This window comes from Cygnus olor, chromosome 11 (genome assembly GCF_009769625.2).
Source record: "Cygnus olor isolate bCygOlo1 chromosome 11, bCygOlo1.pri.v2, whole genome shotgun sequence".
Classification (NCBI taxonomy): domain Eukaryota; kingdom Metazoa; phylum Chordata; class Aves; order Anseriformes; family Anatidae; genus Cygnus; species Cygnus olor.
Genome location: NC_049179.1, coordinates 11,979,169 through 11,993,728, shown reverse-complemented (window position 1 = coordinate 11,993,728; position 14,560 = coordinate 11,979,169). Strand labels below are relative to the sequence as shown.

General features: G+C 36.8%; 1 protein-coding gene across 4 annotated transcripts in view; it reads left to right on the top strand.

Annotated features, from left to right (window-relative positions):
* BNC1 (basonuclin 1) overlaps positions 1-14,560 on the top strand; it is a 127,284-nt gene that overhangs the window by 62,659 nt on the left and 50,065 nt on the right. For 3 of the 4 annotated variants that reach the window (XM_040570511.1, XM_040570513.1, XM_040570512.1), the window contains 4 exons: positions 5,140-5,242; positions 5,385-5,620; positions 6,861-8,788; positions 10,875-14,099. In XM_040570511.1, coding sequence (XP_040426445.1) covers positions 5,474-5,620; positions 6,861-8,788; positions 10,875-11,556 — 2,757 coding nt within the window. In that variant the 5' untranslated portion in view covers positions 5,140-5,242; positions 5,385-5,473 and the 3' untranslated portion in view covers positions 11,557-14,099. Of the gene's footprint in view, positions 1-5,139; positions 5,243-5,384; positions 5,621-6,860; positions 8,789-10,874; positions 14,100-14,560 lie in introns of those variants that run through there. The other variant, XM_040570510.1, reaches the window with a different exon arrangement.

Sequence of the window (14,560 nt, the reverse complement as noted above, 5' to 3'; positions counted from 1 at the left end):
CCCATGCCCGGTGTGTCCATTCAACTCTACTAACTTGCAGTGAAGAGTTTCCATGTTCTGTCCCTCCTCCAGCCGTACCCTCTCCTCTTGAAGTGTCAGGAAGAAGAAAATGGCTGGAGCCCCTCCCTGAAGATGCCTCAGGGGCCCTCCTAATGCCTCTACAGGCAGGTGGGATTCAGGCCCTTACTCGACTTGCAATAGGTTGAAATTTTCAAGGAAAAAAAGATGTTTAATCTAAACTCTTATCATATAATATCAACATGCAGTTTAAGCTTAATTGTAGGGCTAAGTCTTCAATGAGTATTTTATGAATTTACTCCATCTGGAGCAGCCCAACACCTTTGGTGATTATACTTGGAGTATACTGGAATATATTTTAGTTCCCGTAAACTGCAGGGAGCTCAACAAAGTAGCAAAAACTGAAGTCTGTGCTATGGAAGAAGAGTCAGGAGGGATAAACACATATAGGGTGGAATTCTACAAGTGTATATGGGATAGGTGTAAAGAACAAATATTTTTAGTGTGATGCAGATAGACACGGTTGGGTTGTAAGATGGATGAAATATAAATTGAGAACTTGCTCTAAATCATTACAAAAATGACGGACAGATCTATTTATCCATGGAGTATATACCTAAGGAAATTGGCAAAAGTTGTCTGACCAAAAAAAAAAAAATGGAAAATGTGCTAACTTTCTTTGGGAAAATTAGGTGGGATGACCATAGCAGATGTTGCTTGTTGCTAGAAGTCCTCAGTAAATGAAATGAAAAGTGGTGTCTGTTACATTCTGTGTAATGAGAGCTTCTCTCACGCATTTTTGTACATGTAACTCCTCTTTTTTTTTTTCTCCAAACTTGCATTTTAAATTGATAGGAATATCTGGTCTTGGTTCCAAAAGGTGTTCCTGTAATATAGCATCAGTGGCACCATTTTGTAGGTAATTTGCAGAGCAAAGCAGCGAAGCTCTGGTGCTCTTCATGGGAAGGTAGTATCTTGATGAAAAGCAGTTTACAAAGCAAGGAATCACTTTTGTGCAGAGAAAGGGAGGGTTTTTCTTGGATGACAGAAACAAGCGAGGGTGCTGACCCGTGCATTACTGATGCTAAGTGGTTCTGGGGCTGTCTGGGACTTGCTCTGCCATTTTACTGGTGTCTGCACGTGCAGTGCTCAGGGAGTGCAGAGAGCCAGACCTGCTTGCTAGTGTGAGCCGAGATCCCTGGCTCAGTCCTGACAGGATCTTCAATATTTATTTCCTTTTTAATTTGGTTCCCAAGCCGGAGTGCTGTCAGACTAGATTCCATTTAACATAGAGTGAGGTTTGATACAGTTATACTTCCATATCATTAGGTAATCACAAACACTCCTATTGCCCATCCTCTTACTGTATTGTTTTAAACCTGTTAGGACGTTGCAATTGCAAGTGAGCATAGGTCCCTGAGGGCTTCAAAAGTGCATAGATGATCACAAACTTATTTTATGAAATGAAGCCTGATTATATACCGAGAATCAGAATGAACTTGTCCCATTAGCTTGTACTTTTCTTTAGCTGTGAAGGCTGAGAGTGGGTTGAAAAGAAATGTTCAGTAACTTTTGAAGTGTAATCGAAACCACATCAATATCTAGGGGAAAAAAAAAAAAAAGATGTCAGCAGTCATGACTTTCAGGCAACAGATGTTAAGACTTTTTTCAGTGATTAGTAGTTAGGTGTTTTTCAGCAGCCAGTTTAATGGTTAATCTCTCTCTCTTGTAATGAAGATTCACCTGTATTAAAAATCCAAAATTCAGATTCTCACAATCTTGCTGGTAAAACCATATAAAAATTTGATCAGAATTTTCAACTCAAAAAAAAAAAAAAAAAAATCTGCTAATAATGGATTTGGAAAGGTCCTTTTGTGTGTGGAGGACAGAGTAACTGGAAAGCAATAAGAAGATCCTTCATGATAGCATAAGTTTGTTGTTTTTTTTTTTTTTTTAACATCTGCTTTATGTTTCTGGAAAAAGAAATGAAATAATAGACCTGAATGAAAGGGTTGCACTTAAAAAAAATTCTACTTTAATTTCCCCCTACATTTCCAATCCTTTAATTATGATTTTGAGGCTTTACATGTATGCAATATAGAAAGTTATTCCTTTGTTCTGTAGAGCAAAATTGTGTGTATATTCCACTTGTTGGGAAAATAAAACTCATTAAAAGACTTGATATAATTACAGTACCTTAAGACTAAGCATGTTAAGGATAGTAGGATTAACATGCAGAAGACAAGCATTTTAATCTCATGAATTTTTGCCATGTTTCTGTTCATTAAACTCCAATACAAGTTAATTTGGGCAATAATCAAAATCCATCATTTAAATGTGATTTTTTTTTTAAGTCGAACAAAGAGTGACAATTTTACATTGTGACTCCAGATTATTTTTAAAGTTAATTTTGCCGTGTTATGTGTGTTCTGTGACTACATTAATGCAAATGTTGCTGGAAAAGTTTTTGGAAACAGGCTCTGATAACCACAAATAAAAGAAAAAGCTACCAACCTGAAAAACACATTTGTTTCTTCTCAGGGATTCTTAAAAGTAGTCTTTTAAGTTAGCAACAGATAGTGATTTAAAGATACACCTTTGATACGTTAGCAGTATACAAGCTAACCACTTCTAAGAGTGGTGTCCAGAAGCATTCACGTATTGATTTGAGGAGGGGTTAATTTCATATTTTGAATAGAAGGAAAACTATACTCCCTTTCTCTTCACCTCTCTCCTATATGTAAAACAAAATTTGCCTCTTATATGTTTTCTATTTTTTACACGTGAAATCTTCTACACCTATACAGGAAGACAAATACATGTACCTATAAAGAAAGTTCTTAAACAAATCTATAAAATGCAGAATTCCATGTGGTATATCTTTCTTGGCCAAGTATACAAAATAAGAAAAAAGTTGTTTTAAAGGTCAGTGGTTTGTGGAACGTGTCCAGAGGAAAAGGAATAGAAAGAGAAAAAAAAAAAGGAATCACAATTAACTTATCATAAGAATGCCTTTTTTCCTTGTACGTATTTCTGTTACTTCTTGCAGAAAAAGGAAGTAATCTTTTGTAATTTTGTCTGGAGAGACTACAAAAGATGTATTCGTGGAATTCAGCTGTAGCTTACTGAACTTAGCAGCATTGCCTGTGGAAGGGGTTCAGTCTGTGCAAGTCACAGAACGTTATGTGTTACAGAGGTAGAAGAAATAAACTGCATTATTGTTTGGTATTTTATGATAGAAATTAATTATCAGCAAACTACACCTTTTTTTCAGCCTTTCCGTAAGAAATTTATGGCTTTTTATTGTTATATTAAAGGATTTTAGCATCCAAGTGAAAATACATTCTCCATTAAAGTGAAGCAATTCACATCGTGTAGGGTGTTGATGTGTATTTTATGACTTTATGGGGAGCACAGAGCTTTTCTCAAGAATTCAGTATTTTGCAGTGGCTCCTTTAAAAGATTAGAGGCAAAGTGATTCAGAGATTTCAATAGCACTGTTGCCACTTGTTCCCATCCTTCAAATAAAGACAAGTCTCAGCATCAAGTCACTGCAGCTTGGAGATGTGCTTGTAAGCTATAGTCCTTGCTAAGCCAGCACCTGAGGTTTTGCAATTCCAGATTGTCACGTAAAGCAGTAGGCATTCGATGTCCTCCACGTGCTTGTTTATAACAGACTCTTGTATGTAGCATACTTTTCTGTCCTGAGTCAGTCTAATGCTCCAGGTCAAAAGAAATGCCTGTGGCAAACCCCACTGAAACTACTTTTCTCCCATGTTATTTTCATTTTAAACATTTTCTCTCTCTTAGCCTGATTGCCCAAAAACTTGCTACTTTGTACGTTTTCCAAACTGCTAGTGTGGGGATGCCAGCATTTAAAATGTTATTTTTTTTTCTTCAGATCTTGTTTTGCATTTCCATGGGTATTAGTAAGTAGCAAAAGTACCCACTTTGCATAAGACCCTAGGAGCAGGAGTAACAGCCAGTAGTGGGCATAGCTTTGCCTTACTTCATATTGCTTCTCTGTCCTTTAAATATAAAAACTTGTACTTAAATATAAACCATTTTGTTTTAAGAATGGAAAATTTCAGACGTACATTGCAATCACATAATCTAATAATTTTTGTATAACAGTGCAGACTTTCTGCACATAAATTTCTTCACTTTCCCACCCATAATAAATATTCCATTTATGTAAAACCTATTCTCAGTATCAGATCTAAGCAATACGGAATCATAGAAATGCTTTGCTCTATAGCAATCCCTATGGAGCTTTAACTAGGACCTCAAAATTGTCTGTCTGCCTTCTGCAGCAGATAGGCATGTACAGAAGAAAGCATATATTCTAGGAAGCAAGTTTGTATTACCATGTTGATGAGAAATATCTGAATACTAATTTGGTTTGCATTATAGATTGGTGAAAGTAAAGTAATGCACAAATTGTACCGTACAACTGGTTACGATCTGTTGGTGTGTTCTGTTTCACCTATTATCTCCCAAGCATTTCCCTTACAAAATCCGACAATTGTTGTGTTTGAAGCAATGGAGTACTTGTTGATGAACTTTGTTACTGAGAAATGTCAGTGGAAGTCTCTTTGGCAGGATGCACGTACTCTGTGTGGGTACTGCTGGCTGTAAGGAATGAGTCTATGCAAAGACAGCATATCACCCATTAGTGCTTCCTATATTGCAATAGACGGTTGCAGCATGACTTGCAGAGAATGAGATTTTCATCAGTGTACCTTTTTCAGACTTTTCTGTAAAAAGCGGTGCTTACATGAGGATCATAGCTTAGGTGAATGCCCAAGAACAGTATATTATTGTTACAAAGGTGCAGCAGCCTAAATGTATCCACAGGAGTGTTGCTATGTATATATATCATTAAATATTTTGCTTCCATAATATTCTAGTGCTTTAGCAGGTGACTGATTCTATTTATGCAAGACTACCTCTGCTTAAACTCAGGTTTTGCCTGGATTACTTATATTGCACGTTGATAGGTATATGCTTGTATATTATCTCTGTTTTCATATGGATTTTATGCATGCATTGTATATGTATAATGTGCACGCCCTAGATAGTGCTTATATATTACCTATCAATTTTTCTATTGATTTCCAGGCTATCCGATGCACTCTGGTGAACTGTAGTTGCCAGTGTTTCAAACCTGGGAAAATAAATCAGCGACAATGTGACCAGTGCCGGCATGGATGGGTAGCACATGGTAATACTTATTCTTACAGCCTGTATAGAACATGCTAGGACCCTCCTCACACACTCTGTGTGTCACACCCCTCTACCCCAATATTCTTTACATTCAGTTTTATGTACTCATGTTTATTTGTGTTTTATGATTCTCATTTCAGCCCTGAGCAAATTAAGGATTCCCAACCTCTATCCATCAAGCCAGGTAGAAATAGTTCAATCCAATGTTGTCTTCGATATCAGTAGCCTCATGCTATATGGAACCCAAGCCATTCCCGTACGCCTTAAAATTCTGCTAGATAGACTTTTCAGTGTTCTGAAGCAGGAAGAAGTGATACAGATTCTCCATGCTCTGGATTGGACACTACAGGATTATATACGTGGATATGTGCTACAGGTATTGAATTAAGAGGGGTTTTTTTATGACTATGATAGTTAAGTCATATTTCAGAACTTTTTCTAGCTTAATATTATCAGTAGTTCACAATGTGTTAACAACGTGGTAGATCTGAAAGGCAGTAATAGACATGTACAAGTACAGCACCACAAAAGGAAGGGTGGGCTTTTGGTCAATGCTCTCTTTTTACTCAGGCTTAACTGAAATCTTTCTATTTTGCTCAAATCTAACAAAGGTAACCCAAGATAAAAAAAAAAATAATAATAATATTGGGAATGTCAAAGTAAAGGCTTCAGACTTTGATCACAGTATTATTTAATCAGTGAGTTTACTTTAATACAGCAGAATAATACTGTGACAAAGAAATTTGCCATCATTTCAAACACCAGGGACAATCTTCATCTCTGGTATAGTGCTTGCTGACCTTACTGGAGCTACATTAAGGATGAATTTGGCCCTGTGTGCTTACACTGATGTTACTCCTTGCTACTGTGGAAGTTACCTTTTATGTAAAGTAACATTATGATCTTACATTATGACACAAATCAATATTTAATGGTCTTGATAATCTTGCTTTTTAGTGTTAGGATTAAAAATATGGAATCAATTACCTTGAACCTCTACCACATGAAAAATTTATAATGTTACGTTCTTCATCATCTTAGAAACTCTTACATGCACTGTGAAAAATCTCAGTAGGCCATCAAATACATGTTCTGTGATAAAATATTTATTGTAGTTATTGGGAAAAGTTAGGCATAGCTAGAGTTTGAAAGAACTCCAACACTCCAGTGTAATTACAGCTGTGCTCTGTGAACACTGGCAATAGATCAATACAGGTTCATTTGTTCTCTGATCTTAGTTGCTTGGAAGATTATTAAACTTGCAATGAAAGAATACTTGACTTAAATGAGGAGCTAAATCTTGGTCTGATTGCTCCATCTCTGCCGTCTGTAGTTACATGATACTGTTGTTCAAATGATGTGTGTCTTAATTTTTGTGGAAAAAAAATGGTTTATTGGAAAGTATTACTGTTAGTTCAGAAATAAATAATATCACCAATGTGGTAAGATTTGATGAAAATATCAAAGAATTGCCATTAATCTCTCATTAAATAGAATCATTTTATGATTTTGCTAGACAAGAATTTCTAGCCTCTGAAAAAATAATAGAGACTGGGGGAAAAGGGGTTTTCTGTTCTCCTGAACTAATATTTCACTCTTTTTTCTTTTCTCTTTAGGATGCTTCAGGAAAGGTACTGGATCACTGGAGCATAATGACCAATGAAGAAGAACTGGCTACTTTGCAGCAATTTCTTCGTTTTGGAGAAACTAAGTCCATTGTAGAGTTAATGGCAATTCAGGAGAAAGAAGGTCAATCAATTATAATACCACCACCAGCTGCTAATTTGGATATTAGGGCATTCATAGAGAGCTGCAATCAACATAGTCCTAATTTTTCTGCTTCCTTGGACAAAATGAGCCCCACTAACATTCATCCCTTTGAGAATATTGTAAATAACATGGCTTTCATGTTGCCATTCCAGTTTTTCAGTCCAGTGCCTCCACCTTTGATAGGTTCACCACCAGAAAGACACTTGATTGATCAAGGTCAAGACCATAGCAATGAAACTAAACAAGATGTTCATATACCATTTTCTGAAAGCAGCTTCTTAACTTCTAGTTCTGCACCATTTCAAGTTGACAATGAGAGGAGCATAAATGGTCCAGATGTCACCACTAAAACAGAAGATGATGCCCTTTTAAGTGATTCCAGTTCACATAATACAGCAGCAAAGCTTGAAATGACAGCACTATCTCCAGAAACCAAAATGAAATCTGTTGAAAAAAATGGCACTGGGCCAAGGAAAGGGCGTGTTTTCTGCACTGCATGTGAAAAGACATTTTATGACAAAGGTACTTTGAAAATACATTATAATGCTGTTCATCTGAAGATAAAGCACAAATGCACAATTGAGGGCTGCAATATGGTATTTAGCTCTTTGCGTAGTCGAAATCGTCATAGTGCAAATCCTAACCCCAGACTCCATATGCCAATGAATAGAAATAACAGGGATAAAGATCTCAGAAATGGTTTGACCCTTGCTGGACCTGGAGATAGTAAAAGGACAGAATTTACAATTTTAACTCCAGATAGCAGAACTATTACCAGCTATGCCAGCTCTTGTACAGACGCAAAGGGTCAGGCTGGATTTCCCAGTATTGGACAGAATGGTGTCCTCTTTCCAAACCTAAAGACAGTACAGCCTGTTCTTCCTTTTTATCGTAGCCCAGTTACACCAGCTGAGCTTGCTAATACTCCAGGTACTCTTCCTTCTCTGCCTCTCGTTTCTTCCTCAATACCAGAGCAGCTTATTTCAAATGAATTGCCATTTGACATGCTACCTAAGAAGAAATCTCGTAAATCAAGTATGCCTATTAAGATAGAGAAAGAAGCTGTTGAAACACCTAATGAAAGTAGTGATGTTGCCAGTTCTGAAGATGATACACGTCTGCAAGTGGTAAGCGATGGAGAGCTTGAGTCCTGTGAGCATAAGATAGAGAAGCGGGTGACCGACAGGGTGGAAAATCACCCCCATTCAGGTAATTCATGGAAATCTGTCTCTGGGGTAGAGGGCCCAAAGTATTTTGAATCTGTCTTTGCGCCAGATAACAAATACATCAAGGATATCTCTGAAAATGAATTGCATCACTGTGAGAAAGAGGTTAAACCAGAAGAAAACCAACCATTAAAAATAGTTCCCCATGAGATTATATATGAAGATCCAAAACACCACCACAATGATGTTATAAAACCAATGACTGAACCCCCCATGTATATTAAAGAGCAGTCAAAGCGCAGGATTCCTAAAGATGACTGCCCTGAATTGCAACACCACTTGCTGACCGGGGGCTTTTTCAGCACTTTGTCAAACAGGGGTGCTGCCATTCCTTGTTTTGAAGACTCTAAAGATATGGATCATGTCAGTCAACATGCACTAGGGATTCAGAAGGAAGAAAGCCGCTTTCATTGTGACATCTGTAAGAAGACTTTTAAAAACCCTTACAGTGTAAAAATGCATTTTAAAAATGTACATCTCAAAGAAATGCATATTTGCACAGTTGAGGGCTGTAATGCTGCTTTCCCTTCTCGTAGAAGTCGAGACAGGTAAGAAATTATAAACAAAATTGTATTTATTTTACCATCACAATGGAGCCTAATTTGAAATTAAAATGAGTGTTTGAGGAATGGAGCCTGCAAAGATTTTCTGTGTATCCTCGTATAACAGGTACGATAACTTATCAGAACATTCGTGAAATGAAAATCCATTGAAAGAAACATTTCCTTTCCACTAGACTACGAGGTATTAAATAAAGCCATGAAAATTTCATAACTGATAAAGTCTTCAATAGTTGAGAGAATGCTTTAGAACATAAAGGGAAAGCCACAAGGGTATGAATTCAGCAATTTTCCAGTAGATGCATGTGTGGACTTATATGTTTAATGTGTACTTTCATGTGTATTTTAATGTATACAGTTTTCTTTAATGAAAAAGCAATGGGATCAATTCAGGAAATCTTCACTTATCTTTGTCCTTGCATTACGCAAGGATTTTGAGCAGACAAAATCTTACAGGGAAAAAGCCCGTAAGAAAGCACGATTACCCTATGTCAGTACAAAATTAACGTTACGCAGTGTTAGTTGAATTAATGCTATCTGGTGTGTATAGACATTGGTAATGCCTTAGTGTGAGCTTACATACTAACTCCTAAACAATACCATGAGCTTATTCAGTTTACTGTTAACTGCAGTATTGTGTTGCTGCTAGTCATTTTATTTTAGTCTATTATGCACCTAGGCTGAGAAATAAGGAATTGAAGCTTTATTGTTGACCGTCAGTTATGTATCTGAATGGATAAGTGATAGATAACAAACCTGTTTAAGTGGGACTAAGTCTTGTATTTTTTCTAACGCTCCTGTAACAGTGTTACAACAGATCTTGGCTGCAGAAAGCATGCCTGGATAGTAGTTCAGAGTGACACAAGGTTTAGATTGCCTGTAATCTGCTAGGAGTACTGGAGCCAGCTGATGCAGTCCAGAGAGAGGATGAGCCAGTCTTTGAGGACTGGCTGCTGCATCTGAGATGCACAGATTCATCTGCTGCTGGCAGGGCTTCATACCCTGATCTGCTGCCTGCATCTTCCCAGATGTGAATTCCTCTCCACTCTAATTGTGATATGGGCCACAGGAAAGAAGGCCAGCAGGAAGATTTGCATTCACATGCCACAAATTCCTTTCCACACCAATATATTCAGTCAAGTTTTAACATAGGTGCTTTTGGAAGGTTTTTTGTATTGTTTCTTTTTAAGGCACAAAGGACAATTGACAAGAAAGTTCACAAACTTTATGCAAAACAGTAGTTATTTGGAACAACTTTGTAGAAGTTTCTAGACTTTAACATAGAGTGCTGTGAGTGCACGTGCAAAATATTTCTGTGTCCTTTCAAACAGTTCATGGTTTGGATGAAACCGGCTTAGGTGATGGCTAGGGAAAAATGAATGTTTTCCCTGTCTTGCAATAAATTCAGTCTTCTAACCAGGGTCTGGAGGTTCCCAGTGAGCTATTGATAATATTCAATGAAGAGCAGTGATTTCTATGCTTTGGTGGTTTTAAACCGAATCCAGAGATGCCCATTCAAAAACTGCAAGTTGCATAAAATGGGGCATTCCTTCATTCAAGGATATTCCTTTCAAGGAAAAGCTCTGTACTGATGTTTACAGCTGCATCCTAGTACATGGTTACAGTACTTAAGAGATCATCAATATATTTTGCAGACTCAGGTGTCACTCCTTTCCTGCTTTGTCTGCTGGGGAAGGATCTCATTTCCTCTTGCCCTCAGCCCATTCTCTGACCTCAGTTCAGTACACAGAAGTTTTTTAGTCTGTTCAACGACTCTTTTAGACCCAGCACTAGATCTAGTGGAGTGAACAGCTATGCACAATGCAGGAGAGAATCTCAAACATTGATTTCTGTAGAGTTATTTCTGATATATGCCAGTGTAAGCAATTTCAGATACCCAGTCACATGTATAAATCATCCATGTGCACTCCCACTGCAGCAGTTGGTCAAATTAGAAGCATACAGTTCATGCATGCTACTAAATATTGATTTTTCTCTTTGTTAATGATCCTTATGAAATAACTGTTAAGTGAGGCAAAACACTTTCTTGCTAAGCTTGTCTTTGTTCTTTTAGACATAGTTCAAACCTAAATCTTCATCATAAGCTTCTGACTAAAGATACACTGGAATTCAACAACCATTTCAATGCAGCATACCTCTTGAAAGACATGGCTAAGGAGTTTTGTCAAGATGTCTCTTTAAAACAACATGTTGGACATACTTCTGTAATCTTCAAAGGAATGAACAGAACAGGCAGCTTGGTTTTTCCAATGAGCAAAATTAGAGAACCCTGTTCTGAGAGTTACGGATATGATCCATTGAATGATGGAGCTGTTCTGGATCTAAGCACTACTTCCAGCATTAAATCTGAGAGCAGTGCCCATTCTTCTTGGGATTCTGACGGAGGAAGTGAAGTGTGCACCATGCCCTTGGATGATAGTGATGAAAGCTGTGAAGGACCCAGCCTAATGCCTAACGATGAACTCTACCAAGACTGTACTTTAATTGAGAAAGCTAATCAGAACTTTATAAATTTACCTTCCAGTTTGCCAATAACTTGTCATATATGTCAAAAAACTTACAGTAATAAGGGAACTTTCAGGGCTCATTACAAAACTGTGCATCTCCGCCAACTCCACAAATGTAAAGTCCCAGGTTGCAACACAATGTTTTCATCTGTTCGCAGTCGGAACAGGCACAGTCAAAACCCTAATCTGCACAAAAGTCTGGCTGGGTCACCAACTAGCCTACAGTAAGATCATGCTGATCTGACTCTGTTTCTGCTAGGAATTAATCATTTCAATTAAGGAATGTGTTAAAAATAGTTTTGTTTAAACTCATTTGACTTCTAGCCCACTCAACAACCACGGTCAAATTCTTTTCTTCCTTGTGTGCTCTCCGGCAGTTTTATTTAGCAAAGCTTGGTGCCATAGATTTTGTGCAATTGTTTAGTTTGACGTAAAGTAGCTAGTGCTTCTGCAAGGAAAAGAAAGCAGTTTTGAAATGGGGAAGATATGGAGTCACTCACTAAAGTATTTCTGATACCTGTGAAGTATTATTTGCCACAGTAGGAACTTCAAATGAGAACTGTCATCCTTTTTGTTTACATGTAAAATGAGTTGTTGTGTTGTGTAAGAAATGAGTAACAATTGCGTTGTTTCCTCTGGTTGGGTTGAGAGTTTTGGGGCTACCATTTCATTCCTGAGACCTTAGTCTGAAGCTGACTTGCAGTATTAATTGAACATGGTATTTGCAGTTTACTGTATCCTGGAATCTAAAAGATAAAATGCAAATTTCGGAAGACTTGGCATACAGTCCAAATCTTCTGAAATCCTGTAGTCCTTACTCTTCAAGTTGGCATTTCACTTGAATCCAGTTTGCAATATTTTGCCTTTTTTAAGATTTAATACCATTTGTTTTGCAAAAGGAGAGGCTATTTAACTTGGCAGGGTTGCCTGATTAACTCTGAGAGATTCTGATAGATTGTAGTGGCAGAAAGAAAGCAGGTAAGAAAAATTTCTGAACTGCAGCAAATGTATCTGTGAAATAGGGGAAAAATAATTTAAAATGCACTTTTTGAGTTTCCTCTTTCAGGAAGAGAAAACGTTTTGTTTAAAATGGGGGGAAAAAGAGAAATATAAACTGTTTTTAAGAGTTTGAAGTTGCAATTCTAAGCCTTTGAGAGACAAAGATAAAATGGATGCAGTCGATACCTTTCATGATACATCACTTATTGTTTCTCTTACTGGTGGTGGAAAACACAAGTTGATCTTTGTAATGGTAGAATGCTTATTCTCGTTCACATCTCTTTTTATGAGAACATTGTTCAATATCTGTTAAAATGTTTAATATCCTTGTACTTGTCCCTGTAATTAACAGTATTCTGCATTATGTTCTATGCACTTAAGAAGACTGGTCTTGCATTGTATTTAAAAAAAAAAAAAAAAAAAACAACTTCAATATTTAATTTGTAGTCACATCATACAAATGCTGTGTATGTTCTTGTGGTGCATCTTCTTTGACTGAATAATTCCCAGACAGAAGAAAAAATACTAAAGCAAGTCTTACAATAATTTTTTTTAATTCACCAGTTGAAATGGCTCAATCAGTTGTAGTATGCAAGCATGATATTGACAGCACAACCTGTACATATTATACCAAAGTGCTTACAGTATTTGTGGTTTCTAGAACTAGTCTAGTTTTCCAGTATAACTGGATCTTAGTCCTTATTCATTTTTGTGACTGAATAAAAATAGACTGAGTTTCTGGATTTAGTATGTATGTAGAAAGACTAGTACAATGCTATTGCCATATGTCTTGATGTTTAACTTATTCTAAAATATACTATGGTATTGTAACCATTTCATATTGTATAAAGAAAACAAAAGTGGACTGAATATTTCACTAATTCTTTTGAAAACTGGTTTGTGTGTGAGTATGGGTTATGCAAGGAAAAAACATGACACAGTTGTAAATGTTTGTGCTCAGTAGAAATGGTTTCCATGCATTGTGTAAAGTAATCTTCTATTTTTTTAATTTACAGTAGGTTTATGTGATATTTAAAATAATCCATTTGTGCTTGAAACTATTATCCTGGGGGAAGCTGTCCCATTGCTTTGGGTTTGTTTTTTTTGTGTGTTTTGGCAGGAGGGTCAGTGTTTTGGGTTTTGTTTGTTTTAAATGAGACCTCGTATTAGTGGCGATCGTGGATTGAAAGCTAAGGGCACAATCGTAGGAGACACAATTGCTCCCAGCCTTTTGATAGTGTAAATCAATGATTTGTTATACAGCTATTTCAAGCTCTTTTTATATATGTAAATATATATAAACCTATTTGTTTAATCATAAACGGTGTTTTTTTGAAACAGTGTGATGTAAACTAATGCTGTAATGCCCATTAATATAGCTTTCACTGTGTCCAAAAAGGAAACACATTTGTATATCCTAACAATTTTGTATGTGTTAATAAAAGCAAATAATAATGCCTCTGGTTGATTCAGAAAAATAGGCTTTTGTGACTGGAAAAAAAAAATCATTATTCTTCATTTTCATTTAAAAAATGATAATCGTGAAAAAACATTCCCACTGTGGAGAGCACTGTTTTGACAGTGGTACTAACTTATTCCATAGTAAGGAAGTGTCATTATTGTAATGAGCCAGTAGAGATGATATAATAAATGTTGCCAGATATTTCATTGATTTTTTTTTTTCCTTTGAGCAGTAGGCAAGGGGAGACATTAGTTTAAGTGTTATCAACTAAATAGAAGGTAAATATCATTGGGAACTATGTTAAGATAAATATTTGGGGGCTCTATTTTACTTTATATTTTGGAAAGGTTTTTTTATTATTATTATTTCTCTGAAATTTGAAAAGGATAGGAGATTTATAACAGAGTAAGCCCTTGGTACCCCTAGAACAGCATATGTATCTCATGAAGCATTTGTGTAGCTCCCTCCTCCTAACGACCGCAGCCTGGCTGGACCAAGCCTTAACATCTCCTGTTAGTTTTAAATATGTGTGATGCTTATAGCAGCCTGTATCGCATATTCACCACAGATGTTGAAGGGAGTAACCTCACTTCAGAATAGTAGTACCATTATTTTTGAGCTTTTCATAGTTGCTCTGGAAAGCTGTGGCAGCTTCCACTGACTGAGGCTCAGTTCCAGAGATGTTTTCATCTGTGATGCTGCAAGTACGTACAGTTGGAGGATCAAATCTTCACATTAGGTTTGAACTGGGCCTGGACATGCCCACCTTTG